At 50.8% G+C, this 19,306-nt stretch overlaps 8 protein-coding genes across 8 annotated transcripts; 5 read left to right on the top strand and 3 right to left on the bottom strand.

The window, feature by feature from the left end:
- Positions 1–1,042: 1,042 nt before the first annotated feature.
- EPUS_06879 (uncharacterized protein) lies at positions 1,043–1,495 on the top strand (the record flags this gene model as incomplete). Its single annotated transcript, XM_007787485.1, has 1 exon — positions 1,043–1,495. One exon carries the CDS (start codon positions 1,043–1,045, stop codon positions 1,493–1,495), a length of 453 nt encoding a protein of 150 aa, XP_007785675.1.
- A 949-nt stretch (positions 1,496–2,444) lies between these two features.
- On the top strand, positions 2,445–4,517 carry EPUS_06878 (uncharacterized protein; the record flags this gene model as incomplete). Its single annotated transcript, XM_007787484.1, has 1 exon — positions 2,445–4,517. The coding sequence occupies one exon, from the start codon at positions 2,445–2,447 to the stop codon at positions 4,515–4,517; it is 2,073 nt and encodes a 690-aa protein (XP_007785674.1).
- A 1,028-nt stretch (positions 4,518–5,545) lies between these two features.
- Positions 5,546–6,204, bottom strand: EPUS_06877 (uncharacterized protein; the record flags this gene model as incomplete). The annotated part of the gene is made up of 2 exons (XM_007787483.1): positions 5,546–6,074; positions 6,182–6,204. 2 exons carry the CDS (start codon positions 6,202–6,204, stop codon positions 5,546–5,548), a joined length of 552 nt encoding a protein of 183 aa, XP_007785673.1.
- A 2,460-nt stretch (positions 6,205–8,664) lies between these two features.
- On the top strand, positions 8,665–10,213 carry EPUS_06876 (uncharacterized protein; the record flags this gene model as incomplete). Its single annotated transcript, XM_007787482.1, has 3 exons — positions 8,665–8,761; positions 8,813–8,991; positions 9,050–10,213. The coding sequence occupies 3 exons, from the start codon at positions 8,665–8,667 to the stop codon at positions 10,211–10,213; spliced, it is 1,440 nt and encodes a 479-aa protein (XP_007785672.1).
- Positions 10,214–10,634: 421 nt separating this feature from the next.
- On the bottom strand, positions 10,635–11,919 carry EPUS_06875 (uncharacterized protein; the record flags this gene model as incomplete). Its single annotated transcript, XM_007787481.1, has 2 exons — positions 10,635–11,799; positions 11,855–11,919. The coding sequence occupies 2 exons, from the start codon at positions 11,917–11,919 to the stop codon at positions 10,635–10,637; spliced, it is 1,230 nt and encodes a 409-aa protein (XP_007785671.1).
- A 1,963-nt stretch (positions 11,920–13,882) lies between these two features.
- EPUS_06874 (uncharacterized protein) lies at positions 13,883–14,477 on the top strand (the record flags this gene model as incomplete). The annotated part of the gene is made up of 2 exons (XM_007787480.1): positions 13,883–13,965; positions 14,054–14,477. The coding sequence occupies 2 exons, from the start codon at positions 13,883–13,885 to the stop codon at positions 14,475–14,477; spliced, it is 507 nt and encodes a 168-aa protein (XP_007785670.1).
- A 247-nt stretch (positions 14,478–14,724) lies between these two features.
- On the top strand, positions 14,725–15,408 carry EPUS_06873 (uncharacterized protein; the record flags this gene model as incomplete). Its single annotated transcript, XM_007787479.1, has 1 exon — positions 14,725–15,408. The coding sequence occupies one exon, from the start codon at positions 14,725–14,727 to the stop codon at positions 15,406–15,408; it is 684 nt and encodes a 227-aa protein (XP_007785669.1).
- A 1,575-nt stretch (positions 15,409–16,983) lies between these two features.
- On the bottom strand, positions 16,984–18,994 carry EPUS_06872 (uncharacterized protein; the record flags this gene model as incomplete). Its single annotated transcript, XM_007787478.1, has 3 exons — positions 16,984–18,749; positions 18,807–18,832; positions 18,912–18,994. 3 exons carry the CDS (start codon positions 18,992–18,994, stop codon positions 16,984–16,986), a joined length of 1,875 nt encoding a protein of 624 aa, XP_007785668.1.
- Positions 18,995–19,306: the final 312 nt, after the last annotated feature.

Below are 19,306 nucleotides of genomic sequence, written 5' to 3'. Positions count from 1 at the left end.
GCCGCAAACGGTGGAGATCCAGCTGACGATCTCCCGCCGCTGAGCAACTAGAACGATAGTCAGCCATTAAAACGTAGGTGGTGCATTTTAGTCAACAGCTCATACGAAGGCTGCCCAAGATAGTGAAAGCGGCTTCTGGATTAGAACAGCTGAAAGGCAACCCCAATTGTTACACAGCCTTGATTTTGGTGCATCGGTACCTATGCGGCTCGTATTTATTATGCATAGCACAAAGGTTAAACCGTACCAACTACGTGCAGGTTCTGCATGTCTTCAGCTTGGGCGGCGTTCTCTCAGGTCACCAATTCAGCCATTATAGGTTGGCCAAGAGATGCGTGCATGCAGGGAGGCGCATCTTTAGAAAACATGAGCGGCATCTTCCGCATCAACTGGGAAAATGAACCCAAAAGCCACCTCGCCAAGCTCGGAAGCGGATTCGGAAAATCTGTGCAGTGTTTTCTGGCACGACTCGGAGCCTGATTTCTTATTATCAGCCACTATTTATCCCTTTGAGGAAATGGACTAATCTATGCAATCCAGATCCACCATCATCTGACTGCATTTCGCTTCAGAGCCGAGAGTGTCTCTCCTTAGAGAGGAACCGTATATCTACCACTCCACCAAAAGGACAGCGCTTTTAGGTTTCGAACCTAACTAGTAGATACACTTTTCATAACAGACTCTTAGCACTTTTCTATTATCAGAATCTTAGGCGGTACTACTCCGCACTGTCTCTTCGATTCGATGTGTCGGCTGAATTCAGTAAACCCTCACGCTTGACCTGAGATATCGTCCAACAGCAATGTACCTTCATGTTCGATCTGCCATATCGCCTAAAACCAACACACCTTCATGCTCCACCAGAGATGACACCCGAAAGCACCACACTAACTTAATCGACCTGGGACAACACCTCCGAAACTCGACACCACTCACCCACACGGACGAAATTTGGCGAAGCAGCATAGATTTACAATAATATCGGATTCTTACTCCAGCCGTCTGGAGAACCCCAACCTCGGATTGAGCCTCGAACACCGCCATGTACACACAATATCCTCCAGTCTCAACAGATTCAGCGGCCCAAACCCAAAGAACCCCAACTATCGTCCGGCCATGTATCGCCAGCACGCATCTTCCAACCTACAATATCATCATCGCTAGCCCTCGCCCAAGATTGCCAGAAAATGAAGAAACACCCAAGACAATTCGCCGCTCATTATCAATCTCCTCCAAATCCTCCGCATCATCTTCCTCGTCCTTCCGCTCCTTGTCCTCATCATCTCCTCCTCCACCATCATCACTAGCAGGAATATCCAAGCATGCTCAGATAACGCAGGAGAACTTGCTAAAGGTTGCTATGACTGCAGCTCGTGACGATCATCTTGACATACCACCTTCATATTCGAGGACAGTCAGCTCGGCATCGACCAATAGTGTCAATAGTTCATGTCTCCCCAGCATCCATGAGGAGGAAGAGGAGGAGAACGTATGAGACTATGTGACAGAAAGAAATGTAGGGATATTTTCGAGATCATCTCAGATATGAAAGCATCAGATGCTCAAATATGTGTGCTAACTGTATTTTCATGCGAGGCCTTCGTCCATAGTTTGGGAGAGACGAGGAAGAAGGTTATGGGAGAGGGCGTTCATGGACTGACAGTCTGCCGGAGGCACGTGTTTCGTACGGACGGTGTATATATTATAGCTATGTGTTAGCTGTGCAGATCAGAAGCTACTGAATTTGTTTGTGTGTATTTTTCCTCGTCATTTTTAGTCCTTATCTGTACAATACTTAATCCTCTCCACCTTGGCAGATGTCCCAAAGGGACCCCAGAATAATAAAGAATAAAACGAGTCGCAAACACGCGCACCCAACGGGCAAAAGGTTCAGAGATGACGGCTATACCTCTCTAACCTGCAGTTGGGGGCCTCTCAGAGCATTCTGATTATGTACTCCTGGTAGAGGTCAGGTGCTAGAAGGAACGACAAGATATGATCTGCTGTGAGGACTCCCGAGGTGGTGAGTAGACCCAGTTGGCTTTCAGCCAAGGTGGAGCAACGATATTGTTTTAAATTATCTAGATGTCCGAAGACGAAAATAGGTGCCAGATTGTGAATGATATTCTTTGTGTTTGAGCGGAGGTGCGTTGCAGCAGTGATGGAAGAGCGGAAATTCTTAGCGGAACAAGCTCGCTAGTACTAAATAAGATTAAGTGAGCTTGGCATCATTCGTGGGAACTAGTACTACTACGTCAGCAGGATATTTGGGCTATGTCATTTCAGACCTTGGTCCAATGGGAATGTCTGTAGAGCAATGCGTGCATAGTCTTATAGTCACTAATCCACCAGACGGCTCTAAGAAAACTACAGTCCCAACTTCAATTTATCAGTTGACTCGGTTGTGAGGAGGCTTTCCAATCGACGTCTGCATCAGAAGCACGATGCCTTCATCAGATGATCAGTCACTAGCATCGCTGCTTACCGCGGAGCAGCGACGAGATCTTGCAACCCTGATTGCAACCACCACAGTTCAGATGCGCACCAGCATCACTCGCGGCTTCGAATCCCAAAATCTCACTGCTGGACAAAAGACAACGCAAAGCCTAGAAAGTTCAGGTCAAGATGTTCCAAAGGAACAACCAGCTGTCTCAGAGAATGCAAGCTCCTCAGACCATTCCAATTTATCAAGTACCGAATTCTATAAACTTCAGTCTGCAGCACTGGCCTTCTTCGACACCTGGCGAGACAAAGTAATCCACCGGGTCAAAGAAGTCCTCGAGTCGGAGTCCCAATCGTCCAAATCCAAAGATCCAGCTCACGCGCAAGAAGTCGCTAATGCCGCAGCCGAAGAAGGACCACCTTCAATTCCATCCGAGAAAGCAGCTACCGATGCCCTCTTAGCAGTCTACCCGCCAATCTCGACGCCATTATCCCATCTCAGCTATGGCGAGCGCCTCACGATACTCAACGCCATCCTCCTTCTCCTGCTTAGTCTGGAATCATACACAGCTCACTCTCGCACCCTGCTCCTGCGTCTCTCCTCCTCGCTCCACATTCCCGCTGCTCGCCTCACCCAGATGGAAAAGGATATCGCAGTCGGCCTCCTGACTGCGGCGTCGCAAATGGATGCTTCCTCCTCCACATCCGCAGCTCAACAAGCAAATGCTACAGCAAGGAAGTGGAAAGTCGGCCTTGCGTCTGTCGCAGGCGCTGCACTCATCGGCATCACAGGAGGCTTGGCTGCTCCGCTTGTTGCAGCAGGGGTGGGAGGACTCATGGGTGGACTGGGATTGGGTGCGACGGCTGCGGCTGGATATCTGGGGGCCTTGGCGGGATCGGGAGTGCTGGTAGGGAGTTTGTTTGGTGCATATGGCGGGCGAATGACTGGGAAGATGATGGATGAGTATGCGAGAGAAGTGGAGGATTTTGCATTTCTACCATTGAACGACGAACAGCATAACCATGCACATCTAGTCGAACAAGCCAGGCACAAATTGGAAGCACTTAACAAGGAAGCGGAAAAGCAGAAAGAAAAGGAGAAGAGAAGACTGAGAGTGACGATCGGCATCTCTGGCTGGCTGACAACGAAGTCCGAGGTATTGACTCCCTGGCACGTTCTGGGCGATGGAGGCGAACCCTTCGCACTGCGATGGGAACTCGAGGCCCTCCTCGCCCTTGGCCACGCCATCCAAGGAGCCGTTGAGAGCTACGCCTGGTCTTATATCAAAGTCGAGTTGCTGAAGCGCACCGTGCTAGCCGGTCTCATGGCAGCAACCTGGCCTCTCCATTTCCTCAAATTCAGCAAAGTCCTTGACAACCCCTTCAGCATTGCAAAATCTCGCGCGGACAAGGCTGGCGCCATTCTAGCCGATGCCTTGATCCACAAAGCGCAGGGCGAGAGGCCAGTGAGTCTGGTGGGATACTCGCTTGGGGCACGAGTTATCTACAGCTGTCTGAAGACTTTGGCGGAGAGAAAGGCATTCGGATTGATCGACTCCGTCGTCGTGATGGGTGCACCAATGCCGAGTGATGTCGGGGACTGGAAGATGATCCGAAGTGTCGTTATGGGCAGGCTAGTGAATGTCTACTCGGAGAAAGACTATATCCTGGGCTTTCTGTACCGGACGAGCAGTATTCAATTCGGTGTTGCCGGTTTGCAGGCAGTGGAAGGCGCTCAAGGGGTAGAGAACGTGGATGTCAGTGAGAGCGTGACAGGCCATCTCAGGTACCGATATATGGTCGGTCAGCTGCTGAGAGAGGTGGGTTGGGCGGACCTGGATGATACTGCGATTGCGGCGGAGGAGCATGCGCTGAGGAAGGTGAAAGAAGAGGAGCAGAAGATTGAAGATGAAGCGAAGAAGAAGGGAGAAGGGCAGGACGGTGGGAAGAGGGATGAACAGCAGGCTGAGGAGGATGTGCAGAGGTTGGAAGAGAGATTGGCTGCGAAGATGAAGTTGGGGGACGAGGCTGAGAGTGATGGAAAAGGTGAGACGGCACAACAAGGACCTGCCTGACGTTCATGGCATGATGATTGAATGAGCATAATTGAATGAGCCAACGTACCCGGAACACATGTACACCGGATCCCCATCTGCAACAGGGATTACTTGACGTGTTGGGTCTTAGTGCATGTTTCTACTATTCAAACGTACTGGTCTTATCTTAAAGATAGAACATTGCTTTGATTTTAGCCATTCGATCCATATGTGTGTTGGTTTTCGACGAGTAGTTGGTACTAGTATTTGTGGAAAAGCGGCGAACTGAATTCAATTGGTTGCTTGGAAATTTGGTAGGAATAGAGATATCGGTCTGAAACCGTTGCACATGTGGTCCGGTTACTCCATACTTCATAGGACTGCAGTAAAAGAAATGGAAATGTAATGGAACCTATGATTGAATTCCGTAGGGCGCGGTTGAGCAGATTCAACTTGCATCTGAACGGTACTACTACTTCAACACATCGATTGCATTTGATCGTGAATGAATATCCATTAAGTGACATATGCCCCAAGCATACTAATCTTCTGATAACTCGATAGTGTGGGACTCGCTCGGCATCGAGGAGATACCAAGCCCTACGATAGCATAAAACTCAAGAAGCATTAAAATATGTAACCGAGAGAGAAAGTGGCAATTAAGGAGCAGTTTTGCTAGTGAAGCGACTCATGCTCCCAATGGTCAAACGTTGGTTGACTGTGACGTTTCTTGAAGGGGGGGGGGCGAGGTTCGTGAGCCATACTAGAAAGCCCACTGCAGTACGTACGCTCGGGGCGCTGAACGGCATGAACATGGACAGGAATGATTGAATGAGAAACTGTGATTGTAGCCATATGTGAATCTCGATTTTCCTCGGTATCATAAGTCATAGAGGGAAGTTGTCGTCAAGACTGCTCGGGTGAGCAGAATTGAGTGTGCTGCACTGCAACAACGACAACCTGAATCGCTACCTCTCCCAGCCAGGACGATGAGTAGAAAGCTCCTGTTCCATTGAACCCCCCAGAGCACAGCAACCATCTTTCCCCGCAGCCGCTTCCTCGACCAGCTAATTCGACTTTCCCTTCTTTCCCATGCTCAATCCCACTCCGTAGTTATACACCAACTTGCCCCCCAGATCCGCCGAGTACAACAGACTCGGCAGACTCAGCGCACTGATCAGCACGTTGGTGGTGGTCGGCACCACCGCCCCGGTCAAGACATCCACATTTCCCCGTCTCACCCACCAACTAAACGCCGCCGTCAAAATGGCCACATCGTTCATTCCGGCATGGACAAACGCCGTCTTGACCTTCTGCCTCATCGTCTTTCCGTCGGCTTCATAGATGCCGCCGTTGCTGATCATCTTGCTGAGTTGGGCGCCGCCGGTGACGATGGAGACGAATCCGGAGAGGATGCCGAGGATGAGGGAGTAGTGCGAGATGACGGTCAGGGTGGGAAGGTGTGGGGAGAGGGATTTGGCGAGGGAGTTTGACCGAGGGAGCACATTGGTGACGGCGGAGTAGAGAAGGTCGAGGGTCCAGGAAGTGGTGAGGAAGGCGATGGGAAAGTGGACGGTCGCTGGATGGACGGGTTTCCTGGGTGTGAAAGGCCTGTTAGTGTCTGGTTTGCTGGCTGGGACGTTTCTGGGCAGAACAGGAGTAATACTTGGGGCAGAGGGGTAGAGGCGGAGTTCAATACGTACGAACCCACGATGATAGACGACATGCTCGGATTTTGGTGGTTGTAGCGTGATATCCTTCACAATGGTGATAAATGCTGGTACCAGAGCTGAAATGGGATGACGATTAGACGGATAATTAAGAAGGACGGGCTGGGGGCGATCATTTGCATCATTTCAGTGAGTCAGTTGGCGGGGCTTCCCTCTTCAAGTTGCGGAGTCCGCTGCCAACAGAAGTCCGCCAAGTCCTATTTTTCAGGCAACATTTCGGCTGCAAATTCCCATTTCAACTAAGTATCATCAAACCACTTTGTTGGATATGCTGCTTGAGGCGTGAGTCGGGCCATGCTCCATATCCGTCGATGAATTGGCAGCGATGGTACGACGAGCCTGGTATGGCCTAAGCCGGTCTCATCTGTATGCGAAGTGAATATTGAACGAAGGCTGCAGTGCATCAAGCAAGAACTCACAGGTGATGTGAAGGTAAGGCGAAGTTCGTATTGGTCCTACCTATTGTCAGTGGCACTCGTGATGCCAGACGAGACGAAAAAGAAGTAGACCTCTCGTTGTCAAAAAGAGATCGGAGAGCTGAAGCGAACATTCCGAACTGTCCGGATGCATTGGCCAATCCAGGAGCATGAAGAGGGGATCCTGGTCTTATTTGTCGAGGCAGGTGAAGACTAGAACCAATGACCGCACTTGGGGGATCCATTGAAGCCCCCATAGATTTTCCGTCAACATTCTATTTCAATTTTCATTATTGGCTCAAAGAGCGCTGCCCCTGAATCCTGTCACCCACCATTCTATTCCAAACTTCACTTCTTCAGGCATGTTGGTTGGTCAAGGGCTCATAAAGGCCTCCCTGACACTGGGAGATGCCCATCGTTAGAAAATAGCCCACTATGCCATCAGAATATCACGGACGCCCCAGTCAATGTCTTTGGCATCGTGGTGCAGTGGGAATGAATCCCTTCTACCACAACCACAAAATCACCAGTCCTAAACCTGTTACACTGGCAATTCACACAACCTGCAATTCACGTCAGTGTACCAGAAGACCTGTCCCCTCGCCTTCCTCCCTCTTCCTCCTCGCCTGAAAAGTCCCCTCATCACCAGAGTGTTTCTTCACCCTCCTAACCCGTCACCACAAATTCATGTGCATGACTGTTTATGAGGTGAAGTGTTGTTTATTGTTGTATTGGGGATTTGGCATTCTGATGCATTCATTTACTATACGCAAAGGCATCCTCAGCCTAGATATGTATGAAAAGTACATAATGCAGCATGAATCTAGAGCATTTTTGTTGGTTATCCACAGATAAACAATATCGAAGAGACCTCAACTCCCTAACATGTATCCTCTGGTACCCCCGATGTACCTTTTCCATCAGCGGCGCCTGTACCGGCCGACTTCTATATTCACTCCCATGAGCTCTGACATCCGCAAGGGTGAAACTTGTGCCTGTTTGATTCAAATGGCTCGTAGGGACTGTCAAGATCAGGAAGATTGTCAAAAAGAGGATGACATGGAGTAAGGTCAGAGACGGTAGCCAACATCAACGACAGGAAGAACTTAACTTATGGCCAAGCCTGGGCCTTTGCTAACCGGTAACTAATCAGACAGATTGGCTAGTTCATCCTGACTGCCTACAGCAATAAGACGGGAATTCAATACACAAGGCTGAAGCACCCCTTGATCATCGTTGCAAGCTGGCACACGTCACGAGGACACATGAGTACTCATATCTCATTTCTACACCAACAACGACAAAAACTGGCACGTTGCGATTGAAATGGTCTATGCATTAATCCCGGCTACCATTGCAATCTTTCATCCAGACACAGTGCCAGGAAAGCGGATTGTACCAAAAAATGCCATCATCTTCTTGAGCCCTTCTTCGCGAGGCTCAAATAAGATTCACCTGGATGAAGCTGTCCGGGTGTCCCTTCAGATCATAGTGTTCATACCGGCACGCAACACGGAGATCAGTTGGCTCTCGAAACTGAAGAAGCAACATGTACATGCTCGGTATGCTATCAGAACAGAAGATAGCGTCAGTGGGGATACATCAATCAAGTGTGGTTCGAAACCCACGAGCGCTGTTCTTTTGGTGGAGTGGTTGATGTGTCCCTTTTCTGATAGTGCTCAGTGCGGTCAGTGCTTGAAGAGCCGGGCTTTGCGGAATGACAGTATCAATTCCTCGGAGCCTGGTGGTCTTTAAAGACAATTCCCCCCTACTTATCAAAGCAGGACCCTGCCATATCAGGCACAAATCATCAGTGCGGGGCGCGGATCCTCCGGACCGACTCTTACATATGCCCCGCATCGTGAGAGTGAGACGGGAGTACTGCTATCTCCTGCCAATGAATTACGAGAAGTATAAAAATCTACGGAACTTTTATGTAGAATTTCTCTTTCTCTTTCCCCCTCTCTCTTTGTCACCCTCTTCTTCTGGAGCAAGTTCCCTAGAAAAGCCTCGTTACACCTTAGCCCTTGCGGGTCTATCATGCTTCTCAAATGTATCACCTTGACGGCCCTTGCGGCCACTCCAACCCTTGCTCAAACTGTGCACAGCGTCCTGGTATTCACCAGACATGGCGACCGTATGCTTTGCTCAAGAATCACACTGCGGTCCCTGTACTGAGGCCGAGCAGGTACAGCTAAGTACTACCCGGGATACCACATGACCAACCTCGGCGCCAACCAGTTATACTCGTCTGGTGGTTTCTATCGCCAGCGTTACGTGGACGAGGGCGCGCCGTCCAGGGTTGCCGGCATCTCTGCGGACGAGGTTATCCCAAGCCAGATTTGGGCAAGTGCTCCGGACCAAGCAGTATGTAATTGAAAGAAATTATGAGTTCGACCAGCCCCCTTAATTGATCGATATCCAGATCCTGTATCAAACAGCGACCAACTTCCTCCAAGGGCTGTACCCTCCGCTAGGCGAGCTCAACTCAACTCTTGCGACCGAAGAATTGGCCAACGGCACATCCTCGCAAGCCCCGCTCAATGGATATCAATTCATCTTGGTTCATGGAGAAGGTGACACCGATCCAGACACCATCTGGCTGAAGGGAGATGAGGCTTGCCCTGCATACGACACAGCTTCCAAGTCGTACAGGCAGAGCGAGGAATATCAGAGAACGCTTTCGCAATCGGCTGACTTCTATTCCCGCTTCACACCTCTCCTAGCCAACATCATGGGAGCCGAAAATGTCAGCTACTCGCATGGGTTTGACGTGTTTGATCTTCTCAACGTCGCCGCAATTCACAACGCATCCATAGCTTCAGGGATCGAGCCCGAAGACCTCGACCAACTTCGCTACCTGGCAAACGAACGGGAATGGAACCACAACTACAACGCCACTCAGCCCGATCGCTCCATTGGTGGTATGGCCTTGGCCGGTGGCTTTCTGCGCCAGCTCAGAAGCGTTGTCGACAGTCAGGCCAAGACCAAATTCAGCCTGATGGCCGGCTCCTACGACACATTTCTGGCCTTCTTCGGCTTGACCAACCTTACAGCCGCGAGTTCAGACTTCCAAGGACTTCCCAACTACGCCGCCAGCATGGCGCTGGAGCTTTATACCGATGATAGCAATGCGCAATTTCCGGCCACCCCCGAACAGGATCTGATGGTCCGATTCTTGTTCCGCAACGGCACCGACGAAGGTGACGGCCTGGACGCGTATCCCCTCTTCGGTGGATCCGAGGAGTCAATGCCGTATGGCAGATTCGTCGAAGCGCTCGGCAGCCGATCGATCCACACTCTGGCTGACTGGTGCACAACCTGTCAATCGGAGCAAGCGTTCTGCGCTACTGCCACTCGGAGTGATGCGGCAGCAGGCTCAGCCTCCAACGAACCAGGCTCCTCCGGCTTGTCCGACGGCGCAGCTGGCGCCATCGGTGCAGTCGTGGCCCTGGCTGTTGTTGCGATCCTCGGCGGTGCCGCCTTTCTGATATTGCGTCGCAAGACTCACAGGTCTGATGCTGCACTGACTCGACGCCCGGCACTCGAGAAGCGGCTGAGCGACAGCGAAAGAAGCGACTCCGTCTAGAGTGTTCCACATTGACCGCCAAGAGCTGCGTATGAACTCCGTATGCATGCATCGATCCCAGATACAGCCTGACTTGATCCGGTCCTGCACCACGAAATGCCTGACCGTCCTTTCAGACACGTGTGGCAAGCCTGTGGCTGGGCCGAACCTTTTTATCAAGGGACGATTATGCACACGTATAAAGTTTTGCGTAAGATTTAGCAACATCATGAAGTTTCGATCAGTCTTCTCACCCCCGTCTTCAATGTCAACGACTTTACCTTTTCCTGAGTTGGGTCCCTGTGCTGAAACTTATTAGCCTGATTAGCCAGAACATTTGCCATGCTTCTTAGATTAGAGAAGGCGGGACGCAACTGCCTCGTAAGGTAAGGTTTGAGTTTGGCTGACGGCTTCATTGCTCTGGACATGAAAACAATAAGTTTCACGCATGAAATACCGCTGCTCCACCATCATAGGCCCCATTTTCCCCTACTCCCGCCGCCTCCCCACATCCATCCTCGCCACCGCCCTGTAGTGGCGGCAAGTACTGAAAAGTCAGCACCCTCCAGTTCAGCTCCCTCCTCCAAAACAGCCCATATCCCAACCCCTTTCCGTCACTACCCAGATCGTCCTTTTCGGCCCACAGCCCTCCCGTCTTCGGCATCCTCCGTCGGAAGACACAGACGCGGAACCGAGAGTGGATCATCGCCATGGAGCACGCGACACATGGTTCGTGGGTGAGGTAGACGTCTAGACCGTTGCAGAGGTAGACGTCTGGTCTTGGGGCAGATTGGGGGTTCGGTGCGACTGGTTGCAAGCTTTGATGGGGGTGGTTGCGGAAGTGCGGTGCTTGGGCATAGAGTCTCTCGATTAGTGTCACGGCTCTACCCCCAAGGTTGACGGTGTGTTCTTCCGCTGCTGTATTTCTGGAGTTCTCGTTGTCGTTTCCTCGATGTGCTTCCTTCTCCGCCACCATTGCGATTGCTCGCATCAGTGCGTGGTGCTCGGGTCTGCCTTCGGCTAAGTTGTGATGATGATTCTCCGCTGTGCTGGGATCGTGGCGCTGTCCGTACCACCGTGCATCGCTTGCTACAGCGAGGACTTCTAGCTTTTCGGGATCGACGATCACGGCAGCAACCCTCCTGCCTAGTGCTCCGTCTGCACATTCAGCAGCAGCACGTTCCGCAAGGCTGAAGTATGACTTCAGATTCGCCGGTTTGTCGAGCTCTGCTTGTGTCGTTCGTAGAATACGCAACGGTGGGGCTTTTTGGATTGTCTGAGATGCAGGGTTGAAGGTGCATGGCCAGTATCTCTCGGACCACAGGGCGGCTTGTTCGACTGTTGTAGGAGGATCAAGAGGAACAAGGGTGGTTCTGATGATCGGCAGCGACTCGGAATGGATGTTAGGCCGGAGAACGGTGGTTATGTCATCAGAGTTCAGCGGCAATGGAGGGGGTATGAGGAGGTGAATAGTGGCATGATCATCTGGCGATTCAAGAACACCATCGCCCAGCGTTGGCGGTAGACGTGGGGTGGTTACGAATCGTCGCAAGAACGGGTATGAATTCGAAAGTCGGCCATCTGTTGAGAGCACTGGTTTCAGAATACTACGACCAGTCAGCAAATGTACTACTGCTCGAGACCGGATAGAGCGGAGCCAACTTCAATGCTTTGCTCGCAAGCTTGATCGGAATCTCCACAACATATGCTTCAGCTGTGGGGGCCATATTGATGAGCACATAATTTGGGAAAGTATATAGCTTTGACCTACAGAAATTTTCCCTGGTCTCGAGCTCATAGATTGTCTTCAATGGGACAAGATGTCCTCGATTGTTCATTGTTTATAGCGAGCTCTTCAAAAGCGCCTGCTTTGGTTCTGCTGCGTCCGTTTTCTGAAATGAAAAGCATATTGAAGAATAGATATAGATATGGCCTAAAAAACGCCATTCGGGTGTGGAACCATAGAGCTTGAGTAGATAATTGCAAAATCATGAATTTTGATGAATTTTGGAGAAGTGGAGACACTGTGAGATTCGTCATCTTGGCGTAAACGTGCGTTGGAGGAGCGGGACTTGCCTAGCCTACAGATCTGGAATCATCAGGGGTTGTTCGACCGCATGCTGAGACTCATCATTCACCCAACCATCGTAATTCGGCGCATGGCCCCACGATCGTCAAGCTCCCATTATCGCCTGCAGTGTTTCGAAGGCCCTCGTGCTTATCAAGTCCTTGCCCCCGATTCGCTCGTTGCCAACGTCATCGGCACAGACAGGATTTGTCTATAGAACCCCGAATCTGCCACTGTCACAATCGGCAGATCTCCGTCTGGCGATAGCCCAGGTTGACCCTATATCGTCTCGGTCACTGTCGGTGGGAAGAGCATGCAAGAGTTGAGATTGATGGCCAAGATGCAGATGCTGGTCTCCATTTGATCGCCACATAACCCACTTTGATAGCCTCTAGCATATCAACTCTGTCCTTGTTCGCGTTGTTTTTTCTTGTCTTTCAGCATCTGCTCGATATCAGACACGCTTCCTTATCATGCCGTGCAAGGCAAGGCGCAGTCCGGGCCCCGTCCAGCCCCATCGAAGACTTCAGTGCTGTGAGCGCCTGATGCTGCCATGCTGTGACCATATACACCTCCCTTATCTTGTCTGCCTTTCCAAGCTTCACAGACGGATCATCTTCGCATATGACGGTTCGATACCATTGACAGCCTGCGAAAGTACTTGATTAGGTTTGACCTGAATTGCTGGGAGAAGATGTGAAAAATGAACGAAGGCAGTAGGCAACGTTTCGCGGGGTTTTGCCTTGTGAATGCTATTTTGGTTAACGGCAAGGTTTTGAATTGATAAGAACTAATTCAGTGTAGGTATTCGATGATCCGCCTTGGGTTGCGAAGCTTCTGTGGCCCTCTGAACTGACTTGTAAGCTGATGGGTTGACGTGGAATGCTGTTGCTGCTTCCTTGTCATGGACGGCGTGGGTAGCCGTCTTCAAAGGAATTCTGAGCATATTGCTGGTGGTTGAACAGTTGAAAGAGGGTTCGACATTCGCCCTGCACTTCCTCCATTGTTAAGATTCATGAATTTGAATTGTTTACTTACTGGTAGACCAGACAAACTGTGAATTCTTGGGTAAGTGGATCGGGTAGCTTCTTCTCAACCCTGAAAGGCAGTGATTGGTCAGAGAAAGCAGGCGACTTGGACTCACAGGAGCACTTGCTGCTTTGCCCTGGCCTAAGTCGTACGGATACTCGGTTGACAGGTGGGGGCTCACCGGTGAGGCTTCTTCCCAGGGCGTACAGATGGTAGACATGTCAATGTCTTGGTGTCTGCCTAGTTGATTCGAAGACGAGGCAGGTGATATTCTACTGTTTCCGTTGCTGTTCTACCAATGCTTTGGAGCATAGTCTGGCCGAGAGGGCACCCTGCTAGATCGGGACTAACCAGCCTGACTAAGCTGTCTTGGTACCTGGTCTTGTCCTGTCCTTGTGCTTGTCCTTCTCATTCCCCTTCTCCTTTTGTTTGGTCTCCTTGTTCAAGTTGTGCATCATATATCTCTTTGCTTGAAGTCCTTTATACCCTCAAGGTCATTTTCTCTAAAAGAATTGTCGCCCTTACACTCTCTTACACTCCTTTACTACTATGTCCTCGTCTGTCTCTTCCCCGGAGTCATTCACTCATTCAAGATGGCTACATTGCCCTCCTGCGTCCTTAGAAGAGCAACGGTTAGCCGTGAGATCCATACAGAGTCTGTCGATACATCTCCAGGGTATAATCGAGGAGCAGTGTGATGAGAAGCTTCTTTGGCGTCGCCCAGAATCATACGAGGTGCTCCAAGCTCACGAGGCCCACCAAAGGCAGCTGTATCTGCAGCGGCAGGACCAATACCAACCAGAAGAGCAACAAGGGCATCAAGAGCACCGGAAAGAGCAGGAGGAGCAGGAAGAACAAGAAGAGCAGAACCGACAGGAACAGCAGCAGTGGGAGGCCACACAGACGCTGTGCGGGCCATTGGCTGATCTTCACGGCGACTTGATTGCTTCTCCTAGCCCTCAAGCTTCGAATATGCCGTCAACAACTGTTACAGCACCTGCTCTGATATTGCCAAACTTTGGACTCCCTACCGCTGAGGCTGAAATTCTGGAACCACAAACGGACAACACTTCTGCAAGACATCTTCCACGGGATCAACCCCTTATAGACGACTACGAAGCGGACACCAACCACCAAGGAGGAGCAGATGACATCAAAGAAGACTGGCACCTGTCCGGGCAGGGGTAGGAGGAGGTATTTGTTGGCCATGACAAGATCTGCGCCTGGTACCCTCGTCCAACCAATAGCGTGCGAGCATTTCTGCCTGGGCTCCTCCTGCAGTCGCTAGCGTCATGTCCGCCCATATAAAAGGGCCCGGACTCCCTTCCGCGATTCTGACCATCTTCTTCCTCCTGCATCCCCCGCTTGCCCCTACGCTGTTGGCCGCCCCGCCACAACCACATCTGGCTTGGATATCGCCAAGACTACTCCTATCATGGCTGATGGACAGGCACAACCATCCGGAGGATCTTTTGCTCAGCCACAGGTCCCACATCATCCTGTCGCCGCCACCACCATCGGCCCTTTGCACAATAAGCCCAAGGCGTCAACTTATGTCGACCAGGATGAAGGAGGCCAGGTTGATGAGCTCTGTGAAATGCAAGAAGAGCTCCCACCTTATGATAGCGTATCCGCTGAGAGGTTCGTGATGGATCTCAACGAAATTCACGAATGCCGTTGCTCTGATATGATACGATGGCTCTCCAACCAGAGATCATGCCCCTCTATCAAAGAATGTCCCACTCTTGGTACCTATGACGACTTCATTCTTTTCCCCTCATCATCGAGCTGTTCTTCCGAACAAGATTCCAGTATCGCGAGCTGCTTTACAGATGATCTATCTTGCAGCACCGAGTGTACTGACACGTTATCTGCCAATCCTTCCATGGATCCATCGCTGCCGTCTTCACAAATATTGAGGAAGCTGCCGCTCCAGGGCTGTTGCCAAGACCTGGGCCAGGGTCGAAACATGTCATTTGCTAACATCGTAAATTGGCTTTGCGACGGTGGGAAAGATTTTGGCTTTACCAATCTTCAAGATTCGTTCCTGCATGGTGCAATGAACTCGACAAATACCAACAAACAGAAGGACCCCAGCGTCGAAGAGCCGGCAGCTTAACAGTTCAGCAAAACAACGAGTCCCTTGCTACCAGCAACCATGAATGACCCTACGAGCCAAGCTCAGATCGACGTGTGTCAACAACTGCTGCCTTTCACACATCGCGGAGAGACTGATGCCAGACGGTAGAGTCATGGTTGGATCTCACTGCACCTCTGCCGTCAGTGCCATCAGTGCCATCATTGTCAGCGATATGCCCTGGTATTCTGCAGTGACCCAGATCAGTTGAAGCATCTTCACAAGCTGGCATTCCCTGGAGGCATAATGCAGTGAGCACATTACAGCCACCTCATTCATGAGCACTACTCGGCCATCCTTCCTCTGTGCCCTCCAGAGCTGGGGGACAAGCATTTCCTTATCAGAATTTCGGCTTCGGCGTAGCACACTCCGGCAACGTCGAATGAAATGCCATTGTGGATCCAGATTTACGGAGTATTGTGGTTCTGTGTTGCTGGGTCTGTATTGGAAGACATAAGGATTTGTGTTCCTAGGCCCGGTTGTTATCAATCTCGTCGCAGCAACGAGCGAGCAGCACCTAGGACTAGCCTCAATCAGCCCCAACCAGCTTCAAACCATTAATCGACGTCACCCATCCGCACCAGATTACTTCTCCGCGATGCCATCATCCTCCGGTCGATTACTTGTTGCGAACCACACTGGCGCAGAACGGACGATTGCGCGAAATATTCACTGATCGAATATTCAGCCCTAGTCAGAGGCGCAGGTGGACATCAAACATGGAAATCACAACATCTGTCTATTCCAAACTCGTCCACTCATACAGACAGTATGATAAACAGACTCATTTTTGAAAATCCTTGAAACCAAATTCGTCCTGGATCCCCCGCCTCTCTTTGTCCTCTTCTTCATCATCATCCATGATCTGGTAATGTAGTGGGCTGCATCAACCAACTGATCCGGCCCAACATATACGGTCATTTTTTAATTTCTCTGATACGAGAGGAAGAATCCATACAATCTTGTCCCGTATCATGACCTGTATGATAGTTTCAAGGCATGTAATTTAATGCAGATATCCTGCGGGTATGGAGAGCGCGCTTGCATCTCATCTCATCTCATCTTATCGAGTCGCATCCCGTCTCGTATCATTTCACGTCGACCTAATTTTTTTTGACTATCAGCGTGCATCGCTGCAGATGAGCACGTATTCTCATCATGGTCTCTCGAAGATCTCCGCAGCAGGGTATCGCATTTCCAAGGGATGACTGCCCGTTGGTAGCCGAGCGAGCTGGGGGGTTCTAAGCTCTACTACGGTGCTCATGTGACATTGGATATAGGCTGTCGTGGTGTGCCTCTCATTCTACGTGATATGATATTATATGACATGATATTGGTTTACTATAAAGATGGAGTCGAGTCGAGTAGATGATTGTTCGGTACACTGTGGAGCTCTATATGCTACGCGTGAATTATTATCTCGAGAAGATGCAAGCAGCTACCAGCCGAACAGAGCCCCGTTCACGTATGATCAACATACTGATACTAATTTCATCGCTCAGTCACCTCAGATCCAAAATCCAGATCCACCACTTGTTTTCCCAACGCTGCAGGATCCTAAGCACCCGTCTCCACACTTCCCGTGACCGTTGCTGTGTCCCCACCTCCTCTGTTCATCGTAGCGGTATGCCAACAGATCCCTCGCTCCGGCCTGATGAGTCCTTGAAATCCCGCCGCACCTAGAATCCTGTCCAGAGGCTGTATGGTTGGACTGTCAGCCGCCGACAGAGAAGAAGCAGCCGTCGATGTTGGGAAATAGGTAGTATCCTCGTCCGGACGAGGATCAAACGCATGGGGTTGGCTGATCCACTCTAAAGTGTCCCTATTCTGACCACGCGCAATGGTACGCCATTCGATCGGTTCTTCGTGACGGATAAATGGACTCATGCCGCTGAAGGGGTAACGTGCAACACGGAGGACGAGCTGTTGGTTGGCGTAGTCGACTTCGGCACCCATGAGACGAACGCGGCTGAAGGCGGTGATATCACTCGCGGTTTCGATGACGGCCAAGCCGCGTTCCTCGATATTTATTACATGTTCGGCGAGCAGCGCGGCGGAACAGCTATCCCAGCAACCTTCGCTTCGATGCAGCGATCGAAGTACAGCAACGGCTTGTTTGCGCATGGACGGCTCGCGACAACGTGTTGCTAGAAGAAACAACGGAGGTATGAGACCCAAAGAGAAGCCGAAGTGGAAGGTGATGGCTGGTGAGATAGGTGGGATAGCTGCGGCACTGCACTCTTCCAAAAGTGTTCTGAATTTGTCCACATGCTCGTCAAAGACCATTTCGGAATTCGAAGGCAAAGTTTCAATCATGATCACTGCAGCGTGGTGGTGAGCTCGCAGGAGAAGGCATTCTGTACGAAGAAACTCCCTTTCGTGCATGCCACCAGGCTGAGGTGTGTAGCCATTGAAGGCAACCAGCCATCCTGATAACAATGCTCTCGCGTCCTCAATCGTTACTGCAGGGTCGATGACTGTGGACGTTGTTCCACATATCTCCCAGTTCCAGGTCCGACGCATCCACTGTATTGCATCGTTCAACTGATCTCTCGCAACACAAAACGTGTCATATTTCTGAGATATCAGTGGCTTCTCAGATGATCCTTGCGCCAGAAGACCCTCGCCAGGAGTTTTCAACTGTGAGGCTTGTGGTTGACCCGGTATAACACTGCGAGACGTAGATATCAAAGCTTCAACAGAATCGATAATTGGGGCTACCTCCTGTTCAATAAGATCAGAGCGGTGAACCTGCGGCTCAGTCCTGCTGAGTCCTTGCGGTACAGCTGCTCTCCACTCTCTAAGAATTTTCGCTCCACCTTCGATATGTAACAAGCCGGCCATCGGATCGCCTTGAAAATTTTCACAGGTACTGAAGAGGAGACAACAAATAAGAACAACCTCTGTGGGAAGAGTGGTTGAACCTTTCGTGAGCAATGAGACGGCTTTGCTGTAATGTTGCATAAATCGAAGTCGACTCAAGCCTGTTTGATCGGTGACCTCTTCGATGGACGCATGTAGCTCGGCGGTAGCGACGACAATGTGTTTGATCGGTGGATGCAGCAGACCTGTGGAGGGCACAGTCACCTTCCAGAACTGTGGACTGTAATAATTTGCCAAGGTCGGTGCTGTCCTATCCTCATAGAACTGCAAAGCCTGACGCTCCTCGGAGCTGTCCGGGGCACCGGTACTAGAGCTGCTGGGCATAGAGGAGCTGGAAGAAGACTCGCTTTCGCTGTTGAGTTCGAAAAGCCAAGTCTTCGGAGGTAGATAGCCATCGCATTTGCGACCGGTGCTTGTACATCTGACACATTCAGGCTTGCCTGGTGATGGGCAACAATCAGAATCATAGAAAATGGTGGTAGGAGCCCATCACATACCTTCATCGCATTTGATACGTCGGATCCTGAAAGCCGGTTGTTAGTACTATATAATCACGTTCGTAGTGTGCACACAAAAAATGGCCTAGGAACCGGGACACTCACTTGCAGGTCACACATCCTGTACGGACCTTGGACTTGGAGACTCGCTTGATTCTTCTGCCAGAGATCTCTGGGGACGAAGGCATTTTCGAAGGGGCGGTACGCCGGCGGTCTTGCAATCGCAGGTGTGGGTCGTTTTATAAACCACCAGGTGACAGATATCTTTTTCATGGCCATCTTGGCGCGCGAGTCGGGTAGTTAAAGCCACGAGGGAGGCAACTTCAACGGCGCTCGCAACGTATTCGACACTGTTCTTCTATTCTTACCTGATCCCCTCTTGAGGAGGTACATTCTAGACTTGGTGCAAACAGTGCAAACAGCACTAACAGCACTAACAGCACTTTAGGCGGAAACGTGGCCCAACAAGGCGCGATCGGCAGCCTTGGTGTCGGTGCTAT

This window comes from Endocarpon pusillum, assembly GCF_000464535.1.
Source record: "Endocarpon pusillum Z07020 unplaced genomic scaffold C681263, whole genome shotgun sequence".
NCBI lineage: Eukaryota > Fungi > Ascomycota > Eurotiomycetes > Verrucariales > Verrucariaceae > Endocarpon > Endocarpon pusillum.
The sequence above is the reverse complement of the archived record's forward strand: the minus strand, read 5'-3'. Positions and strand labels throughout refer to the sequence as shown.